We start from the raw sequence: 24,910 nt of genomic DNA, 5'->3' as shown, positions 1-24,910 counted from the left end.
AAGCGAAGCGCGACGTGTAGTTCAACTGCACTTGCACCCTGATTTTGTTCGTCAGCCAGAACAACCCAACCCAACCCAACCCATACGCTCCTTTTGTCCTCGACCGAAACCTGCAAACCACCACTCTTTAGCCTCGACAATCAAACCTGTCAACAGCCACCATGACGCGCGCCCAGCAGACCATCTCAATCTTCCTCCTTGCGACCTCGGTGCGTTTCGAACTTGCCCCTTCCCCCTCCTCTCCCACCAACGACGCCATCCGACGAACGAGAGACAATCCGTCGCCCTGCCCTTGATCACCCGCGATCCTCTTTTGTTTGCAGAGGGCTAACCTGCGCGAAACGTCCAAACAGCTCTACCTCTGCCTCTACCTGCAGCTCGTCCCGCTGCCCGACGTCATTCAGACTGAGGTCATCCCTGTGGTAAGCTGAGCCGTCGGGCGGTGTTTTCTTTTTCGTTTCCCCCCCTTTCCATGCTGCGCAACACCAAAATGCTAATTCCATCACTCAAGCTTCCCTTCTGGGTCCTCGTCTCGTTCGGTGCCCTCCTCCTAGGTCGCCTCGGCTGGGGCGTCCTCACCTTCAACGACACGCCTGAGGCGCACAAGGAGCTGCTTCTCGAGATTGAGGAGGCCAAGAAGGACCTGAGGAGGCTCGGTGTCACTGTCGACTAGAGAACTGGCGGCTGTGGAGGCGATGGAGGATGAGAAGGGTGCAACATGATACCATTGCGTCAAATCAACTTGTGGTTTCGTTGGGTCAATCATGCTCTAGTTGAAGAAGGGGACTGGAATTCATCCGGTGTCTGCATTTAACCATATGATATTCTTGATATCAATGACCCGCTAGACCCGGGATGGACGTGGAAATAAAACTTGAGCGTAAACCACGCGCACGGCACATGGACTTGTGCCCAGGGGATTAAGTATTCATCTGGATGGGAAACTTGACTTTGCATGTGCGTTTTCCATCTCACACACCGAGTACCAGGTTCGATCCTCAGGTATATGGCAAGATTCTTTAGTCCTAATAGTCAACGCCACTCCAGCAGGCGCTTGTGAATTTACAAAGTACAACATGGGTATCAAAATCAAGCACCATCCCCGGCCAGCAACGCCACCACAGCCCTGACTGCCGAGATCGGATCACCATCTCCCTCTACCAGCTTTCTGAACAAATCCGGGATGCCGTATAGCTTTCCACGCTCATCGGATTTGCGCCCTGGTGCAGAGAAATCCCAAAATTAGCGTCGTTTACTGAGATGTAGAAATGTGAAGTAATAATGTGAAGTGGTAAAAAAAAAAGAAAAAAAAAAAACTCACATTTACCGGGGACGCCAGTCAACAGTTCCACCTCGCTCTCCGCCTCCCCAGTCCAGTCGAACCGTATGCGCCACTGTATCCTTAAACAGAATGCCTCATCCATGTCATGGCCGACCGCAACGGGCACGCCAATCTCCATGGCCGTCCGCCCCATATGCGGCAGCAACTCGGCGCGCGACAGCAGATCCGACCTCTTCCCCAACGAGTCGCTGCTGTCGTCATCGCCATCCCGCTGCTGCTGTCCATCGTCATCTCCATCGTCCCGACCCAACTGGCGACTCCCATCCAACCCAACGCCCTTCTTCCCTCCCTTCTGCCTCCTCCTCGATCGCGCCATCGCGACCGCAGCAGCCATGGCCTCCTTGCTCGCGAGCTCCAACTCGAGCACGCGCCAGAAGCGCGCCCGTCGCGTCGCGACGCGCACCCACTCGCCCATGGCCCACGCCAGCACGCAAACGTTGTTGTGGCACGCGCGGCCCGCCTCCGCCGTCGTCGTGGCGGCCACCACGGCAGCCAGCTCCGGAGCCGCCGCAGGATCCAGCCGCGGGACGGAGAGCGAGTGCACGCGGTGCGTGGCCGCATTGACCGTCATGCAGATCTGCGCGGAAAAGAGCCCCGGTGGCGTGGTGCACGAGGCCGAGATGGTGTGCTGCTGCAGGAGCGGGTCGGATGTGGACGGCCGGGGCAAAATGGCAATGGTGGAGGTGAAGGCGAGCGGGGTAAAGACCTGCAGAAAGGGAAGTTCCTCCTCTGTGGTCATTGGTATGGGATGATGGGACGTGGGTAGGGGTTGTTCGTCCTTCTGCTGGGATTCGGGAGCGAAAAGGATAGGTAGTTGGCTAGAGTCGGCGTTGCCGAAAGGGAGGAATGACATTGGGTTCATGGCTATTTCAAGCCACTGCGCAGCGCTTGCCAAGACGCCTTCTCCGCTGCTTACGCACTCTTCCTTTGGGAGTAGATGCCGCCGCAACACATCGGCAGTGGCATTCTTGACCGCACCGTCCATGCTGACCTGTCCATTTTGCGCCTGGGCTAGCACTTCCACATCCGCTTCAAGCCGCGCAACTTCCGCCAGTAGTTCATCCCGCTCCCTCTTCTTTTGCGCCTCTGCTAGTGTGTCCTCGATGCCGCGCATGGCGCGTCTACGTGCCCGTTCTTCTCTCGAATCTGCCGCATCCGCAGGCGCGGGTGTTTGTTCAGAGCCAGCGCTGCCGACATCGCCACCAGCAAGAACCTGCTTGCCACGTTGCACCTTGCCCTTGCTTGGCAGGTCCCACGCGGGGCCCTGCTGGTCGTCGGAAATCTGCGTCGGCGGGGCGGGCTTGGGTTTTGTCGGGGAAGAGCTCTTGATTCGTTCGGCGAGCGCTCGGCTCCTACGAGGGCGCTGCGACGGCGTATTGTGGATGCCCGACGGCGGCGTGCTGAGTATTGGGTCAGGGGGACCTGGGGGTTGCGGTAGTTCGGGCTCGGGCTGCTCAGGACGTGGAAAGGATCGTCGAAGGGTCCGTCCCTGGAACGGGTTGAGTTCTTCTGGCTCTTGGGCGGTTCCCGGCGCCGCAAGTGTCCGGACTGGCGAACGTCGAGGTTTGGCGAACAGGCCTCCTGGCGCGTCTGGCGCCTGGGTAGTGTCGCCAGTTATATTTTGGGACGCTGATTCGTGCTGAAGTGGCGCCTTCGGTCTGACAGCGGCGTCGTCTAGGGGTGGGGGTTGCCGCGACGCGCTGGGGTCTGCCCTCGCTGGTGACTTGCCGCGGCCGGCGGGCTGCCTTCGTCCCAGTACATCCGGGTTGTGACGCGCTAAGCTTGCTCGCGTGGGTGATGCGAATGACGGACGCTCAGGAGATCTGGGCGGCGCTGTGGGAAGAGGATCGGGTGGGGTGGTGGTTGTATGGTCGTCGCGTGGCTTGTCGTCGGCATCATTGTTTTGGTTGCTATTGTTTACTGCGACGGACTGCTCAGGCGACAGTTTGCGCCGCTTTGGAGCCGATGTCTCCATTGCCAGGTCGGGAAAATGCTTTTATTTATTCATGTTGCCTGGGCATGAGCCTGTGGGGAGAGGCAGGTACTATGTATGTACTCTGCGATACTGAGAGAAATGTTGTCGTGGGGCACTCTTGTGCCTGTCTGTTGTTGTCCCGTTGCCCATTGAATTGAACTCCACACGTCCGTGTCTGTGTCTGGGCAATCCGACGCGTCTTGTGCGGGTGGGGTGGGTCAATTCAAGTCAATTGACCCACAAGAGCTTTTGATGTCACTGCCAATCGAATGAAGGCAAGACAGTCCCTGTTCGCTGTCTGACGTTGCAGAATACATAAAATCCAGCAAGCCATTAGTTACCGTTGTCATCAGTTGTACGAGTGGTTCCAATATCGGGCTATGTCGCGGTGTCATTGAGACAAATCTTACTGTCGCAATGTGTTCCTTGCGTGGTATTTAAAGCTTGCTAGATAGACCATTTGCTTTTCTCCAAAAGTGGTGGTGAAGATCTCGGTCACGTGCCTCATGGATTCGCCTCAACTTCGGCGGAGCTCGGCTCGAACTTGCTTTCAAAATCCGGTCGCAAAATGACGTAAAACCGAAAGACAGCCACATCAAGTTATGCAATCCATGACCAAGCAAAGTTAGACGCGCCAAACGAATCGTGGATAGAGAGGCTACACGCCTGCCAGTTGACTGTGTTCACATCCCTTGTCAATATTACCAAAATCGCCTAATCAACGCAGACGCCAATGTTAGAAAGGTAGCATCATATTTGTGAAGCCAAAGAACAAATGGCTTCCTTGTTCAAAAGTACTGTCCCCAGGGCAGCAAGCCCCTTGAAGCTGCCGATAAAAAAACCTTTGAGATGCATGCGGCTACCATTACCGCCGCAGAGGAAGCAGTCAACCACTTCCCGGAGTTCAGCCTCAGAAAACCAGGCTATGCCCCTGGGGCGATACTACGACATCCTCCTCACCGATCCTCCGCCATACAGACATCTCAACCCCTTGAGCCCGCCGTCATCCGCGGCCCAAGAACCCAAGGAGCCAGCGGAGAGCCTTGCTCCGGCAAATTCAGAAGAAAATCCACCTTCTTTCACGTCTCCAACGCCGACACCACCACCTGCAGACGCGGCCGAGAAGGCGCGCATCGTGTTTGGCTCCCCTCTGGCCGGCCCGGCCGCACGCCGCGAGCGCCTGAGGAAGATGCGCGAGAAGGGCAAGATGGTGGCCGGCGTCCTGGTGCCGCCCAAACCCGAGGAGCCGGACCACTGCTGCATGAGCGGCTGCGTCGACTGCGTCTGGGACACGTTCCGTGAGGAAATGGAGGCGTGGCTAGCCGCTAACGCGGAGGCCGAGAAGCGGCTGGCTGCCTCTGCCGCCAGCAAGAAGTCTGTAAAGAAGCCTTCTCCCAGTCCCGTTCAGGGTACAGCCGTCAGTATGGATGATGATGGTGGCGGTTCCGAGACCAACTGGGATCTTGGGGAGGTGAAGCCGGCAGGCGTCAAGATTTTTGAGGATTTATGGAGTGATGAGCTATATCGGGATATTCCCGTGGGAATCAGGGAATTTATGAAGCAGGAGAAAAGGCTAAAGGAGAAGCATAAGCGCGAGGGCACCGCTGGTGGCTGAGCTGTATTTGATATTTGGCAGTTGCATGCAGGCATATATATTTAGTTTATGAGGTGACTACTGCGACGTTTCTCACGTGGAAGAGAAATTGAGGCATCGTATATATACTGGGTTTCTTAGACCTATCTCTTCCGCCTCGGAGCCAAATATCAACATGGAACCCTTTCTGCAACGCTGTTCCCTCGCAGGCTAACAGGAGAACATCCCAGCACCAAGATGTTCCTTGCGCTGTGAAAGACACAAACCCCCTAGTAAACGCTGCAAAGCCAGAGATAGCCCATTCTATTTTCAGCAAGGCCGAAGCAATTATTGTTAATCATTTCGCTGGCGGTTCCCAAGCTACGCCGAAGCCGTGTCATCCCTGACTGCTTCTTTTTTCCCCCGTCAACTTGGCTTGCCGTGCGTTCGCGAATGTTTCTCGATGCATATATAGCGAATAGTCCCATCTAATCCTTCTTCTGCAGACTTGCTAGCCTGTCGTGCTCATCAATGTCGGCGGCCTCCCACGGGTAGCAAATCCACACGTCTTCGACGGTCCTCGCGGCCATGTACTTTCCGTTCTCCAACATTTCATGAGGCAGGGTGCCCTTCTTGTTCTTGTTCTTGTTCTGCAAATCAAAATCGCGCGGCATAAATTAGCTCGGAACTTGCATGAGAAAAGTTCAANNAAAAAAAAAAAAAAAAAAGACTCACATGCAACACAAAGATCTGGAACTCAGTCTTGGGCCCCTCGTAGCCGGCCTTGACCCTGGCGGTCTCGACGTCCTTCTCGAGCTCCTTGACGGCGTACTCGAGCGTGGTGCGCGTGTCGTCGACCTCGTCGACGATGAGGATGCGCTTGCCGAGCAGGTTGCTCATCTCGCCGAGGCTGCTAAGGTCGAGCCACTGCGTGCGCGTGACCTTTGTCCCGGGCGCCTCCTCGACCGAGTCGGTCGACAGCTGCTCGTACAGCGACAGACCGATGGCCTGAATGGGGATGTTGGGGCTGCCGGGCTTCTTGAGGAAGGAACGCAGGATCCGAGCGGGAACGTAGCCGCCACCGCCGATGGCGATCATCAGCTGCGGCTGGAAGTCGGAGAGGATCTGGGGAGCCGACTCCTGGCAGAGCTTGTGTACCTATGGGGCGGGGTGGGAGGAGGCGATTAGCTTTTGGACTGTGGCGGTTGGCATTGTGTTTGGCTGTGTCGGCAGATGGTTTGCGATGCGTTGACGGTTGGTGACATGGACCGGGAACATGCAGCCCTAGATGTTGAAAGCCGGGCGTTGGTGATACCAATAAGAAACACGGCTGGCCGAGGCGGCGTCGCGCTGGCGCGCTATCCCATGCAGCAAGGCATGGTTACCTAGGCAGATCGGTAACGGAGGCAAGGGAGGCAGAATGTTTCGCTAGACAAAGGTACTTACATCATTGTACGTGACGTAAAGCTTTTCAACCATTTTATATATAAGTCGACTTTGGTTTCTTTTTGGGGAGAATGCTTGCTTTGGGTGGGTATAGAGAGCAACTCAAAGAAGTCAAAAAGCAAACGCTGCACGTACAAAAAGGGAAAAATTAAAGCTGCGGAGATCCCGGCGCAAAAAAAGAACAAAAAAGAAAATTTTCCCTCCCGGGGAAAAAAATAAACAATGAAATTTTTCTCTCGAGCGACATCCAGAATCGAGACTGACCCCTCACCCCGCCATGCGATGGGGTTCGTCATCGCTGGACATGGTGGGGGTTCAGCCTGGGGAACCCCTGCCAAGACCGCGCATTGATGCTACAGATAACAATTAATGCAACTTTTCCATCTGCAAAAACTCCATATTTACAATACCATCCATGACTTGACTTTTGGATCCAGGCGAACTGATTGGCCATCTTGCCAATAATGGCGACAGCGGAGCTTGGTAATCCGCTTTCCTGTTGATCATCCAACAATGTTGCGGTCAGGCACTACGATGCAGGTCGAGGCACGCTGACATTCTCATCATCAGATCGCGGAAAGCCCAATGTTAAAAACTCAGTTGGGCATAGAGCAAGCAGGACTAAAGCCAGAGAGCACTTTCCACTTTGACTTAGTCATGTCTGTGCCTTATACCGAGTACAAGCAATATCTCGGCTGCAAACCGCATTCGTTGGAGGCGACGTCTGGAAACAACCCGCTGGTAAACTACCTCTGCCACAGGATTGTTAGGCCCGCCATTGGATAATCAGAGACAAATCCATACTGACCCAGTGATTCCAATAATGTATGGTCATTATTACTATGTGCTCGGGCTTTCAATGCCGCGTTTGCAGTCTATCTATCAAAATGAAGCAAAAATGTGCAACGCCCGCTTCATGAAAAGGAAAGTGGGAAACTCAAAAGAAAGCCCCTATAACCGGTCAAAAGAAGGATAGAAATGAAGCTGTCTCCACCTTCGCTCCCAAGCAATAACTTTCCAGACCCCAAGCGACTCAGGAATACACTCGAAGGAACGCCCTCTTACACAGCGACACCCTCCTGGCTGGGAGGCCTGGACAAGCTCTTGGCCGCCATCCTCTCGGTCCTCTTTGCCTCCTTCCTGGCCGCCCGGCTCTGCCTCCTGACCTCGATGGCCTTCTTGCACTCGCCAAAGATGGACGCCAGGATCCACAGCACCGACATGACGCCGGCCACGGCCGCATAGGCCGTCTTCGCCTGATCCGAAGCCCGCGCCACCAGCAGGCCCAGACCACCGTTGATGATGCCCAGAGCGATCATCGTCCGGCCGTTCCACAGATGGAGGTGCGACCAGATCTGTCGGCGACCCAGCTTCTTGTATTGGGCGTGGTGCATGAAACCCAGACCTGGCTGGGCCAGGACGCCGATGAACACAACGATTCCAATTATCGGATGGAAGTTTATGTTTTGGTCGGTCAACTGATTAGGTTTTCATCGGGTTTTGGTTAGCGAGGTCCAAAAATATCGTCTCGTTCCGCCAACCTCGTCAGGTCCACTAGGGATGAACCTAAAAGGGAAGAAAGAACATGAACTTACCAGGGAACCACCGTTGAACGGGAACCGAATCGTCGCAACCATCCAGAACCCTATGCCGGCGCCGACGATGTACAGGATCGAGGCGATGATTTGGGTCGCGACGTGTACCAGGAACGAAAGCCGGCCCGGGATGACGCGGATGAAGATGGACCCAAGCGGGAAGAGGATGACAAAGGCGACCGAGGCGACCCAGCCGTGCACCATGCGCAGGTACATGGCGCGGTTGACGTCGAAGCCGAGAAAGTTGTTGAAGCCATTGCCGCCATTGTTGCCGAATCCTTGGCCGTTACCTCCGAAGCCGTTGCCGTTGCCGTTGCCGTTGCCGTTACCATTCCCGTTTCCGTTGCCGGTTCCTCCTGTCCCGCTGCCCGACCCTGAACCCGTGCCGCCGTTGTTGCCTCCATTGCCTGGGTTGTTGGCGCCTGGGGTAGTGCCCGGGTTGGTGCCGGGGAACTGGAACTGAGGGCTCGCTAGTGCTAGTGTGGCTGGCGTGGGGACGGTGTTAGGACCAACAGTTTACTTTTTTTTAATTTATTTTAGGTAGTACTCACCGAAGCAGGCGCACAAAGCCGCCTGTTGTATTAATATTCTCGAGTTTGTGATTGCCATTTTCAGGGTTTCTTTTGTTTCAAGTCACTTCGAATGCGACTTGGATAATTTTTCTATGGTGTGGTAAGGGTAAGAAAAAAAAAACGGGAATGGGCTGGGGTTTTCCAAAAGTAGGGGTGAGATGAGTATATGAGTCCCGGAACCCCCAACACGCCCCGACGCCGCCTCAACCAACCATGCATGAAAGGGATGCAAGGTATCTTCTCTTGCATCATAAGTTCGCTGCTAACTCTGTCATATTTTTTTTCTTGCCCTGGTATATCTCAAGAAAAAAAAACCCCTCAATGTGGAAGGTTATTTTTGCCCGCAAATGCGAGGAGACGTAAGCGTATGGGCGTCGGCGACCGAAAAATCGGACGGACATTGCTCATATTCAACACCTCATTTTTTTTTTTTGGGTAAACCGAACTTGGCAATCCCTGGATAATTGACGAAGCCTTTCACGTCCGGGTGTAGATGACCTGACCCGGGAAAAACCCCTTCGTCCGAACATCAAGAGCCTGCCCAACGTGGAATCGAGGGCTCGAGAGCCTTGGTTTTCGCCTCGTCAAAAGTGGACGAATAAGCGCGGAAAAAGGATGATGATCTTTTTTGGAGGGACTTTCTTCACATTGACTTTTGCTTTGTTCGGGATTCTCTCGTCATCGTACTTGTTACAAAAAGATCAACACACGCGAACAGTGGCTTTTTTCTTTGTCGTTGCAATGCAAAAATTCAGCGAGATGGCTTGGCGATCTAGCTTTGGTTGCCAACCGTCAAGGTTATTTTTCTTTTGCCTTGACTGGGGGCAAGCACAGATAACAGACGCCTCGCCAAGCAAGCCAATTGGCAAGCCATGTCTCGGGGTGTATCTGGCTTCGCCCGCCGCTAAGGTAACAAAAAAGAAAGCACCTTGGCTGACTGCTGACAGTCGGTGCTCCAGAGCTCCGACGTCCGATCGAGGGGTGCGGTTGTAGTGATGACGCAGACTGCAGCATGACGAGGCTGGGACTCCTCATCTAACGCAAGGGTTCATTTTGCTACCATACGGTTGGGCCTGCTGTGTTTTGCTTTTCTTTGGTTCTTGTTATCCTTTGAAGGGGCGATACACAGCATCCCTTGGCTTAGTTTAGCCCCTTACGTGCTCGGCGATGAGATAACATTAGACCATATTTTTTCTGATCGACATCTGATTGTGACTTTTGATGGCTGGAACCATTGGCACAGTCAGGTGTGTCCAACATGTCGGCCCAGCTCGAGACGAGCAACTGACCTGTCCAAAGTCACGTGCTAGCAAGCAAAAGGCCGACGAGGTTCATCCCACGTGACCCCTGCAGCTCGACCTTGCATGTCACCTCGGCTGATTCATCTTGGCGTTCACGCGATCTCCTTGACTGAACGATCAACCTAAGGCAGTCATCACGGTGCAATCTCAAGTTGGGACAAAACTGGTCCGGTGACCGTTAGATAAGGCACGTACCTGAACCGAGCTCACAAACCGCCTTTGCCCCTGAAGGTAACCTGATCGTACGGGGCGCGGATCGCTTGTATTGTCAACGAAAATGAAAATGTACATCTGGAACGAATTTCTACTCAATCCAGGGAGGTAAAGACATTCTTTCAGGGCTAAGAAAAAAGAGAGAGAGAGAGAGAGAGAGAGAGAGAGAGAGAGAGAGAGAGCAAGAAAGACAATCCAAATTCTGCAATGCTGCTCGCAGATACCACTGGTTCTCAACTCGATTTTCCAGACTGTGTTCGAGACTCAACGCAAAACCACTTGGGGTTGGTGGAAACAAAGTTTCAAACTAGCACCAGGGCTGTTGGTTCTTGGCTGCTTGGGTCGCTTGTTCAACGTTATGGACAGTTTGACTTTGTGCCGGTTCGTGTATAGCTGAGTTTTAGAGCTGACCTGCAACATATCGCCCTGCGATCCCGGTTGGGAAACAAAAAAAAGAGAAAAAAACGTGGGTAAGTCCTCTGAAAATACCTGAAGTACCCCTGAGTGGCGTTAAATCTTTAATAACCGAGAACACCTCGGGCCTTGCGAGGCGGACGCAGCTCAGCCCCCCAGGCCAGAATACATCAACACAGCCAACTTTGGCTGTGGCTTTGCCGAATGCATGATAGGAAGAATTTCAGCCGTACGGGGTTAGGGCAATTGCGCGCAAGCCGAAATTCTCCTTGTTGTCAAGTCACACGTTTGCAGGCATGGAGGTTCACCATATTTCCAAAATCCCGACAAGAGATTTTTCCATCTCTTTCCGTCCCATATCAAGTTCACAAAGCAACACAACTCTTACGAGATTCTGCAACTAGTGGATCTGACTGCTTAGAGATGCTTCCGCATATGATTTCTGCTGTTTGTTTGGTTTGTCGTTCGTTCGACGCAAGGGTGCCATGTTGTCATGCAGGGCCTAGCTAGCGCGTTCAGTCTTGGACCAACGAGACTTCACGGATAAGGCTAGTCGCCCAAAAAAAAAAAAAAAAAAAAAAATCGCGGGGAATCGCTCTAGTATCGTCAGATTGCGCCGACACTGGAACGACCTGGCACCAAACCAGGTCCCGAGCAATACTTGCCGACTTTGGGAATAGCCGTGCTGTAGCGCGTATAAAGCGATCCGGAACGGCATGCAATCCAAACTGGTGGGCTTCCTAGAGCTATTTGGCGTCTGCCCCTAAAGGGGTTTCGTGAGGGAGGATAGGCTAGCCTGGTTGCTGATCAGCAGGTTGTAGAACGGGGGTTTTTTTTTCGAAGGATGTCGGCCGTGTATTTGGCTCTGGGGAGTATAAACCGTCCAGAGCTGCATTGAGGTTGTTCACCAGCAAATAACAGTGCTTGTCAGTCTCGCCGAAGCAGTAAACGCAGTTTTACAAGACAAGACAAAAGTCACCGTCGAGAGCCATGAAAGTTGACCAGGTGCTGACAGCAGCACTCCTGCTGCTGCTACCCCTTGCGTCCTGCCTCCAGGTTGTGACTGTGACCGACGACCGAGCGACGCTCAACAAACTAGTCGCCAGCCTGCCGAGCTGCATGGTGAGAGAACCCAGAAACCACCTTGATCACTGCCGGCAAGGGCTAAGATATATATATCACTTGGTGGATTAGATCCCATGTGCTGCCAGCCACGCGCCCCGGGACTGTCCCCCTACGACAATGAAGTGTGTGTGTCGGCCACCTAACAAAGCAGTGGAGGAGTGTAGTGTCAAGCAGTGCAATGGTTGGGATCTTGTGGGTGAGTGAGTGTCTAGGTGTCTTTTGGTTATGGTCGGATGGAGAAGAAGAAGAAGAAGAAGATGAAGGAAAAAAAAAAGAACAAGAGATGCCGACTGACCGCAAGACAAAATTCATAGTTGGGAAGCGACTAATAATGGAAGCGTGCGGCGTCCCACCGCCGAGAGAGGACATTCCCCTCATGGCGCAGCTCTGGGCTTCAACGGCCGTGTGCATGGTGGCACTAGGCATGTGCATCGCGGCCCGGCTCTTGGGCGGCCAGGGCGGGATCGGCTGGGACGACGCCTGTGTCACCGGGGCCATCTGCTGTCTGGTGATTACGGTCTCGGGCACCCAGGTCGCCGTCGGCCACGGCCTCGGGCGCGATGCCTACGACACGGTCGACGACCTCAACGTATCGACCCGCTGGTTCTTCATCCGGAGCATCTTCTTCTTCTGGGCCGTCGCGGCCTGCAAGGCCTCCCTGCTGTTCCAGTTTTCGCGCATCTTCAACGCCGACGGGGCCGACCCCGAGTGGAGGCTACTGTTTCGTGGACCGGCCTGGTCTTTTAGAATGGTGGTGCTGTGTACACACATGGTCAACCTGATTTCGTGCCTTTCCTTTACTATATTTGCGCTTGCCCAGTGCGATCCAATGAGCTATGTAAGTTCATCACAACCGTTACTTTGCCTCTCTTGAACCCAGGAGAAAAAAAAAAAACAAAAGAATGACAGAGACTGCTGCTGCTGCTGGTCGGAATCCGGGTACTGACATGATGATTTTGTGATAGTACTGGACACAGTGGAACTCACCGCGTAATGGCTCATGCATCGTCAACAAGCGCTACCCATCCTTTGGCCACTCGATCGTCGGGGTTCTGCTTGACTTCTGGATCTTGGGATTGCCCTTGACTTTGATTTCGACTTTGAACATGTCCAAAGGGACCAAGATTGCTGCGGCAAGCATGTACTGCCTGGGAGCCCTGTGAGTGCAAAGCCTCCCCGAGAGCAAACTGGTTGGTTACTGGTATAAACTTGCATCTTGGAGGCGCGTGAAGAGGATCAAAAAGCTGACGAGAAGGCTTGCTGTCGCCAGTGTCACCGTCATCAGTATCATCCGCGTCATCATCCTCATGAAAGACCTCAACATCAGCAGCGACCTCCTCTCCAACTACACCGCCGTGACCAAGTGGTCGCAAGCCGAGATGGCCACCGCCATAGTGTGCGCCTGCATCATCCCAGCGAAGCAGTTTTGCTTTCGCGTCCTGCCGCTTCCCTTCCGGCGTCTAAAAAAGGCCTTGATATCTGCACGGCGCCCGCGGCGGTCCCTGCCGGACCTGGAGAACAGCAGCGGCGAGGAAGGTGGCGTTGAGCGCTGGCAGCATGAGGACCAAAAGCCGTCGGCGGGAGGAGTGGCTACCTGCGGGAAACACGGTCATACCAGCTCTACCGTCTCAAAGGATGGCGAGAAATCCGTGGTTGTGGATGCCTCTGCGCGACATTGTGAAGCTTCGGCCGGTCGCCAGCTACCAGCCGTGGGGGCCTCAAGCCGTCCAGCCGGGAACATTATAGCACGCAACACCCGGGTGGCCGTCACCGGTGGTGGGTGAGCGCAGTATGATGTCGAAAGCCCCTCAGCGACAAGCCGGGTTTGAGATGTCGACGGGGAAGAAAAAAATGGCTCTGTTGGAACAAAACTTGAAAATCCTCTATTCAGCTTTGCTATTATGAGCAAAGAAGGTATCGGCTATCATGTTGTTAAAGCCTCAAAGGTAAGCGTAGGATCAGTGAAAGTAAGGGTAACACGATTATGAGAGAATTCGACATGAATCCACGTAAACTTTCGGGTGGCGTAAAACCATGAGGACTTGTAAGCTTGTGATGTTTGCATTTTTCAAATGGTTTTGCGAAGCCAAGATTGACACGAAACATGCGGCTATACGGCACCACGGTATTATCAGGGAATAAACCGTCAAAATTGTCGAGCAAAGGTTCGCCGGCGGCCGTATATTTGATCTCCCCATTTTTGGGTGGCTGCGGGTTCAACGCGGTGCAAAAGTTGGATGGAATCGGTCGTCCTAATAAAATTGGCCTTGTTCCATGCAGGAGTGCAAGGCTCGGCTGTCACACCGCCCGGATCCGCCCGATATTCTTTCCCCTGTTTTGCATCAAGTGATCTGTTTGGGAACCGTCTTCTTCTTCCGATACGTCGTCGTCCGTATTGAATGTCCACACTTGTTGTTGAATCTCAGGTTCGCTCATTTTGGCAAGATACATTTTATCTCTTGCTAGCCAGACAGTGCATTGAGCTCCACTGCCCAATTTTGCGGAAAACATGGTAACGATTTTGGAATATATCGCCTAAGTGTATCGGGCAGAAGTTGCCAGGCAAATATTTCTCGAAACGTTTCTGGAAATTTGCAGAATTGGGTTTATATTTACGGATAAAAAAGGGACAGGTTACTTGCTCCTACCGCCCGGCGGTTCACCCAAATAGAATCTGTACACATAATATAAGCATGTACAACGCTGCCAGAAATTCAGTCACAGCAAGTACCCAAAATGTAAACGTTAAAGCGACAGTAGGGATAGTATTTAAGTGTTTAAAGCTGCCTCGATTTACTTTTTATGCTTGATTTACATGCATCACATATTCTATTTGCTTTATCATACTAACTACGCGAATTTATATGCATGTAGTTTTGTAATGTCATACACTTTATTTATCGGCTTTTATTTCTTATTTTGGTATTATTTATGTCACATTGCTTAGGTAGGAAATAATGGTGTATTTTTAGCATAAACCCCAAGTCCTCTCATTCAAACTTAACCGTAAAGATACCTCATGCAGAAAGTAGAGTAGGCAACATAACAAGCTCAATCCAGCAACTTTCAAATATATCTTTAAAATGTAATGCCATTTACAACCTTGCGCTGTGAGCTTTAAATCTATTAATTAACTACCTTTTACTAGGCAATGATACCCTGGTACACTTGCCGCGGCTTAGACCCTGTGGATGTTGGAATAATAACGATTACCGCACCTAAAAGGATATCCCGATACAAAGTGACACGTGCAGCCTCGGGGATGCCCTATTCATAAGGTATCCATGGGCTTGCACGAACCCCTTTCTTTTGCTGCAAAACATATTGCAGGTAGCTTCCTTGGTTGTTAACTTGGAAAACAGACAGGAATCATTAGAAACAGCGATTCGCATTACTTATTTGTCTCCCACCTAAATCCCTACGCTTAGACAAGGTCCATGAACAGCCTATCTGATATTACGTTTATCAAATATTTGCTTATACTACTTTTATAAAGTGCAAAGCTTCATTGAATAAGATTTTAAAGCGGTTCCTCCTGTTGCTAATGCCTTAGGAATAGAAAGATATATAATATGATGTTGAAGCTGCATTTACAAACAATCTTGACAAGTTTGACAAGCCATCGAACCTCCTGTTTTGAAACTACTCTTGTGGTAACATCACTGCTTCCCTTTCGTTTCAGCTTATATATATACTACACAAACTGCCCAAGATTTGTCTGTTCCAATTTCATTCAACACAATGAAGTCTACCTTGTACCTGGCGACTGGGGCTCTCGGCATGGTTACCATTGCGCACGCCATTCCAGCCTTCCTTACTACCACCACCAATAGCCTGGATACTGCGGGGCGTACCACTAGTACCGATAAGCCGGTCAAGCACTATGCTCCCACTGCCAAGGTCAGCGATGAGAACCACCCAGTCCTCAAGAAGCGCGCCAAAGAGGACAGAGTTGATCTTGAAATCACGGCTGGAACCTCCAGAAGCAGAGGTGGCGGTCTTCCAGCGGACACAGCTGAGGAATGGAAATCGGCAGCCCGAAAAGCTTTGGCCGCCTATGGCTGCAACCGGGGCACAATCGTTCATGGCCCGCATAGTAGCAACGATTCTAGCAGCTCAGACTCAAGGGAGCATATTACGGTTCAGCCCCACGATGGCGGCCATAAAATGCACGTGTACATTGATGGAACTTACACACAGGGCAAAACTGCTCATAAGAAGGGAAGGCACTGATGATAAAATGAGGCTTCTTTTCATAACAAACCGTTTTCGGAGTACACTATTAGCCGCGGTTCACCGTTGCCATATTTCAAGGTGGCTTAGAGGCGGGGACGTGGGACTTGGTGCTTGGCCGAATAGAAAGGCTGTCTCCCTTTGTTTTTATCTTGCTCTGCAGATTGCAACGAATTTAGGGCTCCCATCAACCATTTCTGAAAAAAAAATAGAAAATCCAAGCACGTTTGCTTTTCACACCAAGTCCTTATGCCTCACTTCGTAGCCTCTAAATTCAAAATATCGGGTGAAGTCGTCATCGTGCAAAATTGCATGCACAAGCTCGTTCTCGATGGATATGGCAACTTCGGGCCCCTCCTCCTCGCCCAACGAGCCGTCGACACGTGGCGGAAAGACGATAACCATGCAGGTGGAGGCGCCCCGGGACAGGCAGCGAAAAGCAGACGGGCGGCCGAACCCGAAATCGCAACCCTCCAAGCTCGCCCGGCGCCAGTCGGTCACGACCGAGGTCAGGGCCGGGAGCTGCCCGATGTTCCTGGCGAGGCCTGCCCTGTCGCGGAGGGCGAGCTGCGCCAGGCCGGCCTCGACCACCGGCTGCGTCACGCTCGAGGTCATGTGCCGAATTCTGGCGGCCAGGTTTCCGAGCGGCTCCGTCTCGGCCACCTGCGCGACCGTGAACTGGCTCGGATGGTCCGTGGTCTTGGCGGACCACAGCAGGTTGCGTTGGTACTTTTTGGCCACGGGCGGGCTCAGGCGGTTGTTGAAGCGGAGGTTGATGGCTTCCGTCAGCAGAGGCCTTTGGTCGTCTTGGACGGGGTATAGACCTCGGCGGTGCTTGGTCAATGTGCGCCAAATCAACGCGACAAAAGCGTCGTATGTGGAGATCCACGACGACGAAGCGTCTGACGAAGCAGTCCGTGAACCCGCGGCCAACGATTTCAAGTCTCTAGCCTTGCTTTTCGAGAGGTGGAAGAGCAACGAAGAGGCTGGCTTGGGCGAAACCGACCCTATACTGAGATTTTCTTGCGGTTTCTCCACCGGTCTCTCGACCTTCTGCGGTCTGGGCGTGAAGCGATCGCCATCGCTGATAGCTGCAGGATCCCAGGCAGGAGGCGCAGTGTCATTCACAGCGGCAAAGCAGTTGTCGGCCAGTTGACGGGCGCTCCAGTACCAGCCCATCACGTCCTGGCAGACATGCAGGTTGGTCATGACGAAAATCAGTCCTCCAGGTATGAAATTCGCCTTGGAGGCAGAGAGGATGGGCTTCTTCAGCGAGCGGTCAGCCAAGGGGTTCGAGGCCAGCTCAACAGCTCGAGGGTTCAAGTCGTCACAAGTTCTTGATTTACTCACATTCTCAGGGCGGCACGCTGGGTTGTGGCCACATTCCATGCCTGGGGCGCCAAAGCGACCAACGTCGCCAAGGCTGCAGCTTGCAAAGTGAGCATTCTGAAGTTGATCAAAAGACGGAACGTCCACATCGTCCCAGTATTCGACAATAAAATCGACCGTGTCGTCCTTTCTTTTCACAAAGGAATAGTTTCCGTCGTCGGTGGGGTCGAGTTCAAGTCTGCCAACAAGCTGTCGGCATTGCGAGAGCGTCCTTTCGAGGCCGGCTTTGAGGGCTTTGACAACTTTGGGGCGGCTGGTCTCACGGTCCAGTCTGAAATAAATTGCCCACGCGTTATATGACATGGGGACAGTGTAGTCGAAAATGGTGGCCGGTATCCGCTCCTCCTCTTGGTCGTTTTCCCATCCGAGCGGGCGGAGTTGGTAAACTTGAACCTTGTCTTGCATAGTCGTCGTTTGTGAATGGACGAGGGTAATTGTTCCAAATAAACTTGCTCTGTACAGAGTATATGACTAGACGATAAAATGAAAACAAAGTGCAGTAGACGGGAGAAAAAGACATTTTCCTGACAAACGTGGTTTTTTCTTTTCTTTTTTAGGTTGGAGCGTGGTGGTAGTATTGCTAGATTATATACTTTGTTTATTCTTTGGGTCTGACTCGTAAGATTATGTCATCCGGAAAGCTCCATGCCAGGTCGAAGCACTGACCTTACTCGTTGAACCTTTTTGGTGAAAGAGATCAGTTCTGGGCTGACAGATGTTCTTGTCTTAGGATACACAGTGCCCGAACCCCTGTCCAGTCCTCATCCTAACAGGGGTTCTTTTTTATTTCCTTTTGTAGTAAACAAAGTCCTTAAAGAACTTTTCTCGCTTGCTGCATTTTACTCGTTCAACTTGTCCTATGAGCACAAAAAAAAAAAAAAAAAAAACCCCTCACTCTCTGGCTTAAAGCGCTGCCGTTGGCGAGCTCTCCTCCCTGTGTGCTATCAACGCTAGCTCATCACCGTCCTTCTCCCGATATGTCCTCTGCTACTGGGCACTAAACAAGACAACCCCTGGCTGAGGGTCATCTTCTTCAGGGCCTCCTCATCAATGACCTCGACCTTGCCGTCTAAAACGCTCTTGAATCCTGCGATGGGTGCCTCCCAATGTTCGGGGCTTGTGAGCCAGGTAGTCAATCTTTCGAGGCTAAGTGACGGCGGCCAAAAACATCAGCACAATGAACCTTGCATGGGAAGCAACCCGCCAAAAAAAAAAAAAAAAAAAAAAAAAATCGGTCTTACCTCTTGGCGACACGCGCTTTCTGCTCTCCACCGAACGCATCCCCCATCAGGTGCATGGTCACGACGTCGCTGTGCAGACCGCCCAGGCCAAGTCGACAGAGCAGGCCGATCCGCCAGCGTGCCACGGCGGCCAGGATGCGCAGGCTGGGGAACGGCTCCGTGGCCCGGTCCATCTGCGCCCGGGCCCCGAAGCCCGGGACCCAGTTGAACTTGATGGTTGTGAAGATGCGCTGGATGATGTTTCTCTCCAGGCCGACGGCGCGCTCGAGCTCCGGCCAGGGCGCGAACGCGTGCCTGGTCAGGTTGTCCTGGTCGTCCTGCATCCGGCGCAAGAAGTCGAGCACCGTCTCGGCCGGGCTTATCTCTACGAGGTTTGTGACGAACTGTATGGTCGGGCCCGCGACGTCCTGGGCGTCGGCGAACATGCCGGCCTGGTGCTTGGGCATGGCTGGCATGAAGGGCCACTTGGTGCGGCCGTCTTCGCAGCTCGCGAACAGGGCGTGGCTGTGTCCCGTGTGCCAGGCGATGAGCAGTGCCAGCGCGATTTTGAGTACGACGGGCGGCGAAATCCCGGGGTGGGACTTTCTCAATGCGACAATGTCTGGTGCTCTGAAGGTATAATGCACACCGTCCGGGTAGCCTTTACCTGTTTGGTCGATGTCTCCACGCGCCGGTATCGGTGGCCACAAGGCTTTCTCAACATGACTTTTGATGCCGTCCAGGTATTTTGCATGCCAACCGAGTGAGCTGCGAGCTTGAGGCGAGCCGCGGAAGGAATAGTATGCGTCGGCCCAGAGCTTGTAATCCACGTGAGGTTGGACTTGCTTGCCCGACAAAATAGTGTCCAGGTCTTCCTGGAACATCCATATGCTGCTCGCGTCCAGAACCGCGTGGCTCACTGGGACAAGGTTAATCACACGGCCGGACCGACTGACTCGACTCGCAGGGCAAGAAGTTTGTTGACAACATACCGATGTAAAACAACCCAACTGTTCCGGTTTCCTCAACTTCGTAGATCAAGGCCCTGAACAGATTCCCCGGAAGAACTCCTCTTTCGGGCTCCGGACAGACGATTGCCAGTCTCTGCAGGTCCTCTACCGTCTTGATGGTGCCCGCCATCTTGACCACATGATCAAAGAGCTTTTGGTTGTGTTTCAGTGTAACGTGGAGCGCCAGGTCTGGATCTAGGCCATGGCGTCTTTCCTGATCCCAGACCAGATAGGAGGCTAGGATACGGTTGTGGCACAGCATCGCCTGCACCGCTCTCTTGACGCGCTAGAGGTCCGCCAAAAGTGTCAGCCCGCTGCCCATCATCGCGGGTACCAAAGGACGTACCTCGGGGTCTCTTTCAGTGGTCATCAAATCAACAAAGTGGAACTTGGCGCTATCGATCACGCGGCTTCGGCCGAGCTCGCTAACACAGCTCTGCGCTGGAATCACGTCCTCAACATCGCTCCAGTCAAACCCATCTTTGCCAATGGTTTCAAGGACCAAGTCCCTGGTCTCGTTTAGAAGACCGGGATCCTCCGTCAAGTGAGCCTAAAAGCTTTGTTGTAAGAATCTGCAAGGTAAAGAAAAGGGATCAAGGCTCCTACCATGTCATCAACGCCGGGAGGTCCGTCACGCTCCATGTGGGTTGGCATAGAATCCGGCTCACTGGTACGACGAGCTTCTTCCTGAGCACCTGCCAAGCGCACCACCAGCTCGATCTGCTCCCCGATGTTTTGGGCCCGCATCATCTCCTGGGCTGACAATGCGACGCAGCCCGGTATCTGCCGTCGAATTCTCCGTGCAACACGTGCAATTGTCAAGCTGTCGGCAAACTGAGAAATGGGCTGTTGTAGGGACAGATTGAATTCTTGGAGACCGACGGAACGAGCCCATATGCCCCTTATGCTCTCCTTGATTTTTGCCTCAGGACCCAGGCCGTTGAGGTTCTCGGAATCCTGCTCTCGTTCCAGGCGCGTCTTGACCGCTTCTGCCACGAGCGTCTTCTTGATCTTCCCCGTGGCTGTCCGCGGCCACTGGGCCATGCCCAGCCTCTCGAGCGGGAGGATGTGGGCAGGTACAAACATTGGGCCCATCCTGGCGACGACCGTGTCGTGGATTTCCTGTGCGACCTGCTCCAGCTTGTCGGCACCGACCTCGACGACCGCAACCGGCACTTCGCCCGCGATGGCGTCGGGCGCCCCGACGACTTGGATGGCGAGGCGAGAGAGGCGAGGGTTTTCGGCAAGGCGCGATTCGATGGCGGCGGGGGCGATGTTCTCCCCGCCTCGGATGATCATCTCCTTGGAGCGGCCGATTATGTACAGCTGCCCGCCCTCGTTTACGAGACCCCGGTCGCCCGTGACGAGCCACCGCCGTCCCTGCAGGTCGGTATAGCAGAACTCATCGTCGTCTGGAACGTCCATGTATATCGTCGGGCTCGGCAGCCGATGAGGCCCGCAGTAGTGTATTTCGCCCGGCGTCCCGACGGGCAGCGGCGCTCGGTCCGGACCCGTCGCGTCGGGCGAGCATATCTTGAGGGACGCGCCGCGGCTGCGTGGGCACCCCACCGACAGCATCCCCTTGTCGCTGACCAGGTTGGTCCAGTCGCTGCATCCGCTGGTGCTGGCCTCTGGACCCTCGGTCATGCCGTAGATGGACGAGATGGCTTGGACCCCCAAGACGCTGGAGCAGATATCGAGGTCGGCCGGCGTGGGCGGTGCGCCGCTTAGGTACAGCGAGCGTATCAGGCTCCCACGCCGGGCCGTCTGCTTGAGCCTCGTGCCTACGGCGTCGCCCAGAAGCCTGATCAGGCTCGGCACCAGCGCCGCGTGCGTGCAGGTTTCCGTCACCAGCGCGTCCACGACCTCGCCGACATTGAAATAAAACCCGGGGTATACCACGCCACCGCCGGAGCACATGGGCGACGTGACGGACGACCGTCCCATGCCGTGGTTGTTGGGCAGGAACGAGAGCCACAAGTCCCCAGGCTTGCGGTCGCAGCCGGGCGAACTGGCAAAGTCCCGCATTCCTAGAGACAGGGTGGGATGCTCCATCTTGATGGCCTTTGGGCGCGAGGTCGAGCCGCTGGTGAAGAGTATCTCGTCGTCGGTTGGCTGCGCATCCCGAAGGCCATCGGCACTGCTGTGCGCCGCAGTAGCACCCGCCGACATGAGATGCCCAAACGAGACCTCGTCGCTCTCGGGCGGTTGCGCTGCACCCGCCACAACGATCTTTGCGAAAGCACGGATGCTCTTCAGGGGTTCCGATCGCAACAGCTCTTGCTCGTAGACAACCAGTATCAGCCGCTTGTCCCCCGTGCCCTTTGCGATCGTGGCGAGCATGTGCTCCACTTCGTCTTTATTGGAAAGGCTCCGCGGGTTGAGAGGAGCCATCACCAGGCCCATCCCCCGTGCCGCCCACCAGGTGAGAACATATTCGGCACAATTTGGCATAAAGGTCACCACGGCCGTGCCGGGTTGTGCACCTAGCAGCCCGAGACCGACCCTGAGCCGCTGGATTCCCGAGTTCAGGCTCCGGAACGTCCAGCGCAGATACGCGCGGCGCTCTGACTCTCCATGGCCTCCCTGACCAGGCAGCTTGGGAACAGGTTCGCTGGGAATGCCGTAAAGGTCCGGCGCTTGATGAGCGCACACCAGTGCTATATTATCTGGCCAGTCCATGACCGATTTGTCAAACAGCTGGGCCGTGTAGGGCAGCTCTTCTGGCCTACACACATCGGCTGGCCCATTGTCGCTACTGAGAATGCTCAAGGATTCCATTGTTTTCTCACAAAGGTCTGTTCCACTGGCAAATTGATGCATCCAAAGCAATGGAGTAAAGGAATTGGCACTGTAACCACAGTGTTTGTATGGCACCTTGGCACAAGTTTGACAATGTCACTTCCCCCACTCACTCCGGGGACCGAAGAAACCTTTAGCATCAGCCGAACTACCCATTTTCATGTAATATTCTTGACCGCTTGTTTTCCCCTTGGCATTATGTCTCTTCTTTGCCTTGGTCTGGTTTCTATCGCTGCATTTCTTGGCAAATTTGCGATACCTTGAGTCAGGCAATGATACCCCCATACACTTGTACAAAAAAGAAATGTTACAAAATAAACTCGGAGAGACTGATGGGGTTAAAAGAATTCGTCTCCGGTTGCTTACAAACATAGGCTGACAATTAAAAGATGCGTAGTCATTGGTACTATGGCCATCCAGGTTATACCACGTATAAATTACTCTTCTAATGCTACTTCCAGTGATCGGCTCCACCTCCATTTGACCTTGGAAAGCTTATGTTAGGACTGGATGACTTCTCCTCATCGAATCATTCAATAATCGCGGAGCAGGTCGATCACCCGTGAAAATCTGCCAAGGCTCGGATGCCCCTTGAACCCAGAGCTTATTAAATGTTGTGGTGCTACGGGACCAGGCGAAAACCAACCCTGCAATGCAGGGGGGTCTAGTCTGACCATTGAGGTTACAATCTCATATGGGTTTTTAGGCATGGGGATTTTTACCCCTACCACCATAGAATGTTCCCTTTTTTTTTTTTTTTTTTAAATTTAGCCTTCATACAAACAGCTGGATTCTTTTGTTTCTTTTACTTTTTACTGACAGCGATGCGTATGCGATTCAGCTCCCTATCTACCGTGGATCATACCCTACTTCAATCTCGCCTCGATGACGCTATCGCCCCGCGCCTCAAAGTATGGCGTGATCTTGTGAACCTTCAGACCAGCGGCATCCAATAAACCACGCCAGTCGTTCTCGGTGCGCTCGGCTCCGGCGAGGTGGGTCAGCATCTCCACGTCCAACTGTGTTCCCCGCCATGGAGGGTTCATCTCGGGCAGGACGACCTCATCGAGCAAAATCACAGAGTCTTTGTCCATGGACGGGGTTACGCTCGCCAAGATCTCGAGGCTCTTCTCGTCCGACCAGTCGTGCAAGATGTTGCGCAGGTAATATACGCGGGCACCTTGATACCGCAAGAGAAGAAAAAAAAAAAAAAAAAGAATGTCAGTCTTTCCAGCGCGAATACTTTCCAAAAAAGTTTGGGTTTTCCAGTGCGAGCGCAGCTTACCCTTGAGTGGCGTCGGGCCTGTGAAAAAGTCATGCCCGTGCTTCTCAATCTTTTCGAGCCCGGGTCGAGTCTCCTGCTTGACCATATCTATGATATGGGGCTGATCCTGCAGGAACACGCGGCCCGGGACGTCGGCGTACCGCTCCCTCACTGCCGTGGTCACGTAACCCCTCGATCCACTGACGTCCACGAATAGAAGCGTGTCTTTGCTGGAGTTGTTGAAAAAGCCACCGAGGTCCACAGAGTCGAGGAAGCTCGGGTCTCCGTCCCGCGCGTGCTCCATCCAGCCCAGGAAGTCTTGGTAGCGGTCGGGGTTTTCTTTGCCCCAGGCCCAAGGGTCCAGCTTCGTGTTGTGCCCGATCTGGAAGGGCGTTTCGTGGATATCCGTCATTAATTTGTAGCCATGCCGTTCAAAAAAGGTCGGAATGGCCAGGAAAACCGGGGCTTTGAAGTTGAAACTGCCATGTCGACCAGAGTCAGTCCGCCCCGTTCCCTTTTGCTCCGTCTCCAGCAGCCGAGAGGGTCAGTCACATACCCGTGTGTAATGGCTGTGCGCCCCTGAGCAGATGCGAGAGCCTCGGTGACGTTGTTGGCAGTGTACTTGTCATTGTCTACCTGCGTGATGGTCCCCATGGACCCCCAGTAGCGGAGAAGACGTTTTATCATGGCAGACTCGATTCCCGTCTTGGCAGCAACCTCTGCATGCGATAGGGGCTGGCCGTCTCGCTTGGCCTGAGCGAGAATTTCAAAGACGTGTTTGTCGACGCCCACTTTGGCCAGGGCAAGTTGTAGGGGCTGTATAGAATATCAACAGTTGTATCAACCTGAAACGATGGGCCAGAAGTGAAGCTATGTTGCTGGGCAAACACATACCGTCTGTCTGACCCTGTTGACAGTATCCCCCTGGCTCTCCAAGGCTAGACTCAGCTTGGTCGCCGCGGCTTGCAAACGACGGCGCTGGGCATCGTCATTTCGTATTGCAGCGAGGGCATCATCGCTCAAAGCGTTGGTGATGTCTTTTGTAAGGGTCTCTGCAGCCATGTTTGTGATTGTCTCGATTTTGTATCTTGAGAGACAATAAAGATACGTGATGTTTTTTTGGTAGGGAGCATCATGCTTTATAATCAACCGTGCTAGATTCTGTTCCGTTTACGGTATACAGAAGAGCTGGATGTTCGGCTGCAAACGTTACATGTATGTTCCGATATACTTTTGACACATTCGCAGTGGATTAAGCTCGCCGGCACCACCCTAGTACCCGCTGGGGTTCGCTACCAATGCAAAGTACCAAGCTGTCACCCCACAGCAAGGATGATTTTTGCCTTTTTTTGCCAGCATTAATGCGGCTTCTGAATCATGATGCCTTCAATATAGGCTCCCCAGTTGTTTGCGGGTTTTTTCAAAAGTAAAACTAA

The 24,910-nt window shown here is 53.4% G+C and overlaps 11 protein-coding genes across 11 annotated transcripts; 4 read left to right on the top strand and 7 right to left on the bottom strand.

Moving 5' to 3' along the window:
• Positions 1-161: 161 nt before the first annotated feature.
• Positions 162-673, top strand: PpBr36_10280 (uncharacterized protein; the record flags this gene model as incomplete). The annotated part of the gene is made up of 3 exons (XM_029897393.1): positions 162-209; positions 324-422; positions 512-673. 3 exons carry the CDS (start codon positions 162-164, stop codon positions 671-673), a joined length of 309 nt encoding a protein of 102 aa, XP_029744263.1.
• A 416-nt stretch (positions 674-1,089) lies between these two features.
• PpBr36_10279 (uncharacterized protein) lies at positions 1,090-3,317 on the bottom strand (the record flags this gene model as incomplete). Its single annotated transcript, XM_029897392.1, has 2 exons — positions 1,090-1,220; positions 1,322-3,317. The coding sequence occupies 2 exons, from the start codon at positions 3,315-3,317 to the stop codon at positions 1,090-1,092; spliced, it is 2,127 nt and encodes a 708-aa protein (XP_029744386.1).
• An 853-nt stretch (positions 3,318-4,170) lies between these two features.
• On the top strand, positions 4,171-4,932 carry PpBr36_10278 (uncharacterized protein; the record flags this gene model as incomplete). Its single annotated transcript, XM_029897391.1, has 1 exon — positions 4,171-4,932. The coding sequence occupies one exon, from the start codon at positions 4,171-4,173 to the stop codon at positions 4,930-4,932; it is 762 nt and encodes a 253-aa protein (XP_029744385.1).
• On the bottom strand, positions 4,260-5,029 carry PpBr36_10277 (uncharacterized protein; the record flags this gene model as incomplete). The annotated part of the gene is made up of 2 exons (XM_029897390.1): positions 4,260-4,601; positions 5,009-5,029. The coding sequence occupies 2 exons, from the start codon at positions 5,027-5,029 to the stop codon at positions 4,260-4,262; spliced, it is 363 nt and encodes a 120-aa protein (XP_029744384.1).
• Positions 5,030-5,378: 349 nt separating this feature from the next.
• Positions 5,379-6,369, bottom strand: PpBr36_10276 (uncharacterized protein; the record flags this gene model as incomplete). The annotated part of the gene is made up of 3 exons (XM_029897389.1): positions 5,379-5,540; positions 5,626-6,048; positions 6,337-6,369. The coding sequence occupies 3 exons, from the start codon at positions 6,367-6,369 to the stop codon at positions 5,379-5,381; spliced, it is 618 nt and encodes a 205-aa protein (XP_029744383.1).
• Positions 6,370-7,397: 1,028 nt separating this feature from the next.
• PpBr36_10275 (uncharacterized protein) lies at positions 7,398-8,540 on the bottom strand (the record flags this gene model as incomplete). Its single annotated transcript, XM_029897388.1, has 3 exons — positions 7,398-7,814; positions 7,932-8,416; positions 8,483-8,540. The coding sequence occupies 3 exons, from the start codon at positions 8,538-8,540 to the stop codon at positions 7,398-7,400; spliced, it is 960 nt and encodes a 319-aa protein (XP_029744382.1).
• A 2,881-nt stretch (positions 8,541-11,421) lies between these two features.
• On the top strand, positions 11,422-13,340 carry PpBr36_10274 (uncharacterized protein; the record flags this gene model as incomplete). The annotated part of the gene is made up of 5 exons (XM_029897387.1): positions 11,422-11,553; positions 11,626-11,752; positions 11,871-12,394; positions 12,522-12,715; positions 12,812-13,340. The coding sequence occupies 5 exons, from the start codon at positions 11,422-11,424 to the stop codon at positions 13,338-13,340; spliced, it is 1,506 nt and encodes a 501-aa protein (XP_029744381.1).
• Positions 13,341-15,297: 1,957 nt separating this feature from the next.
• PpBr36_10273 (uncharacterized protein) lies at positions 15,298-15,789 on the top strand (the record flags this gene model as incomplete). The annotated part of the gene is made up of 1 exon (XM_029897386.1): positions 15,298-15,789. The coding sequence occupies one exon, from the start codon at positions 15,298-15,300 to the stop codon at positions 15,787-15,789; it is 492 nt and encodes a 163-aa protein (XP_029744380.1).
• Positions 15,790-16,023: 234 nt separating this feature from the next.
• PpBr36_10272 (uncharacterized protein) lies at positions 16,024-17,583 on the bottom strand (the record flags this gene model as incomplete). Its single annotated transcript, XM_029897385.1, has 2 exons — positions 16,024-17,031; positions 17,140-17,583. 2 exons carry the CDS (start codon positions 17,581-17,583, stop codon positions 16,024-16,026), a joined length of 1,452 nt encoding a protein of 483 aa, XP_029744379.1.
• Positions 17,584-18,415: 832 nt separating this feature from the next.
• PpBr36_10271 (uncharacterized protein) lies at positions 18,416-22,189 on the bottom strand (the record flags this gene model as incomplete). Its single annotated transcript, XM_029897384.1, has 4 exons — positions 18,416-19,317; positions 19,391-19,694; positions 19,755-19,958; positions 20,015-22,189. The coding sequence occupies 4 exons, from the start codon at positions 22,187-22,189 to the stop codon at positions 18,416-18,418; spliced, it is 3,585 nt and encodes a 1,194-aa protein (XP_029744378.1).
• An 887-nt stretch (positions 22,190-23,076) lies between these two features.
• Positions 23,077-24,536, bottom strand: PpBr36_10270 (uncharacterized protein; the record flags this gene model as incomplete). The annotated part of the gene is made up of 4 exons (XM_029897383.1): positions 23,077-23,390; positions 23,496-23,953; positions 24,031-24,290; positions 24,369-24,536. 4 exons carry the CDS (start codon positions 24,534-24,536, stop codon positions 23,077-23,079), a joined length of 1,200 nt encoding a protein of 399 aa, XP_029744377.1.
• Between the last annotated feature and the right edge of the window lie 374 nt (positions 24,537-24,910).

The sequence above is a fragment of the Pyricularia pennisetigena genome (assembly GCF_004337985.1).
Source record: "Pyricularia pennisetigena strain Br36 chromosome 4 map unlocalized Pyricularia_pennisetigena_Br36_Scf_9, whole genome shotgun sequence".
In the NCBI taxonomy this organism is placed as follows: domain Eukaryota; kingdom Fungi; phylum Ascomycota; class Sordariomycetes; order Magnaporthales; family Pyriculariaceae; genus Pyricularia; species Pyricularia pennisetigena.
Note: the sequence above shows the minus strand (reverse complement) of the source record. Positions and strands in the feature narration are given on the sequence as shown.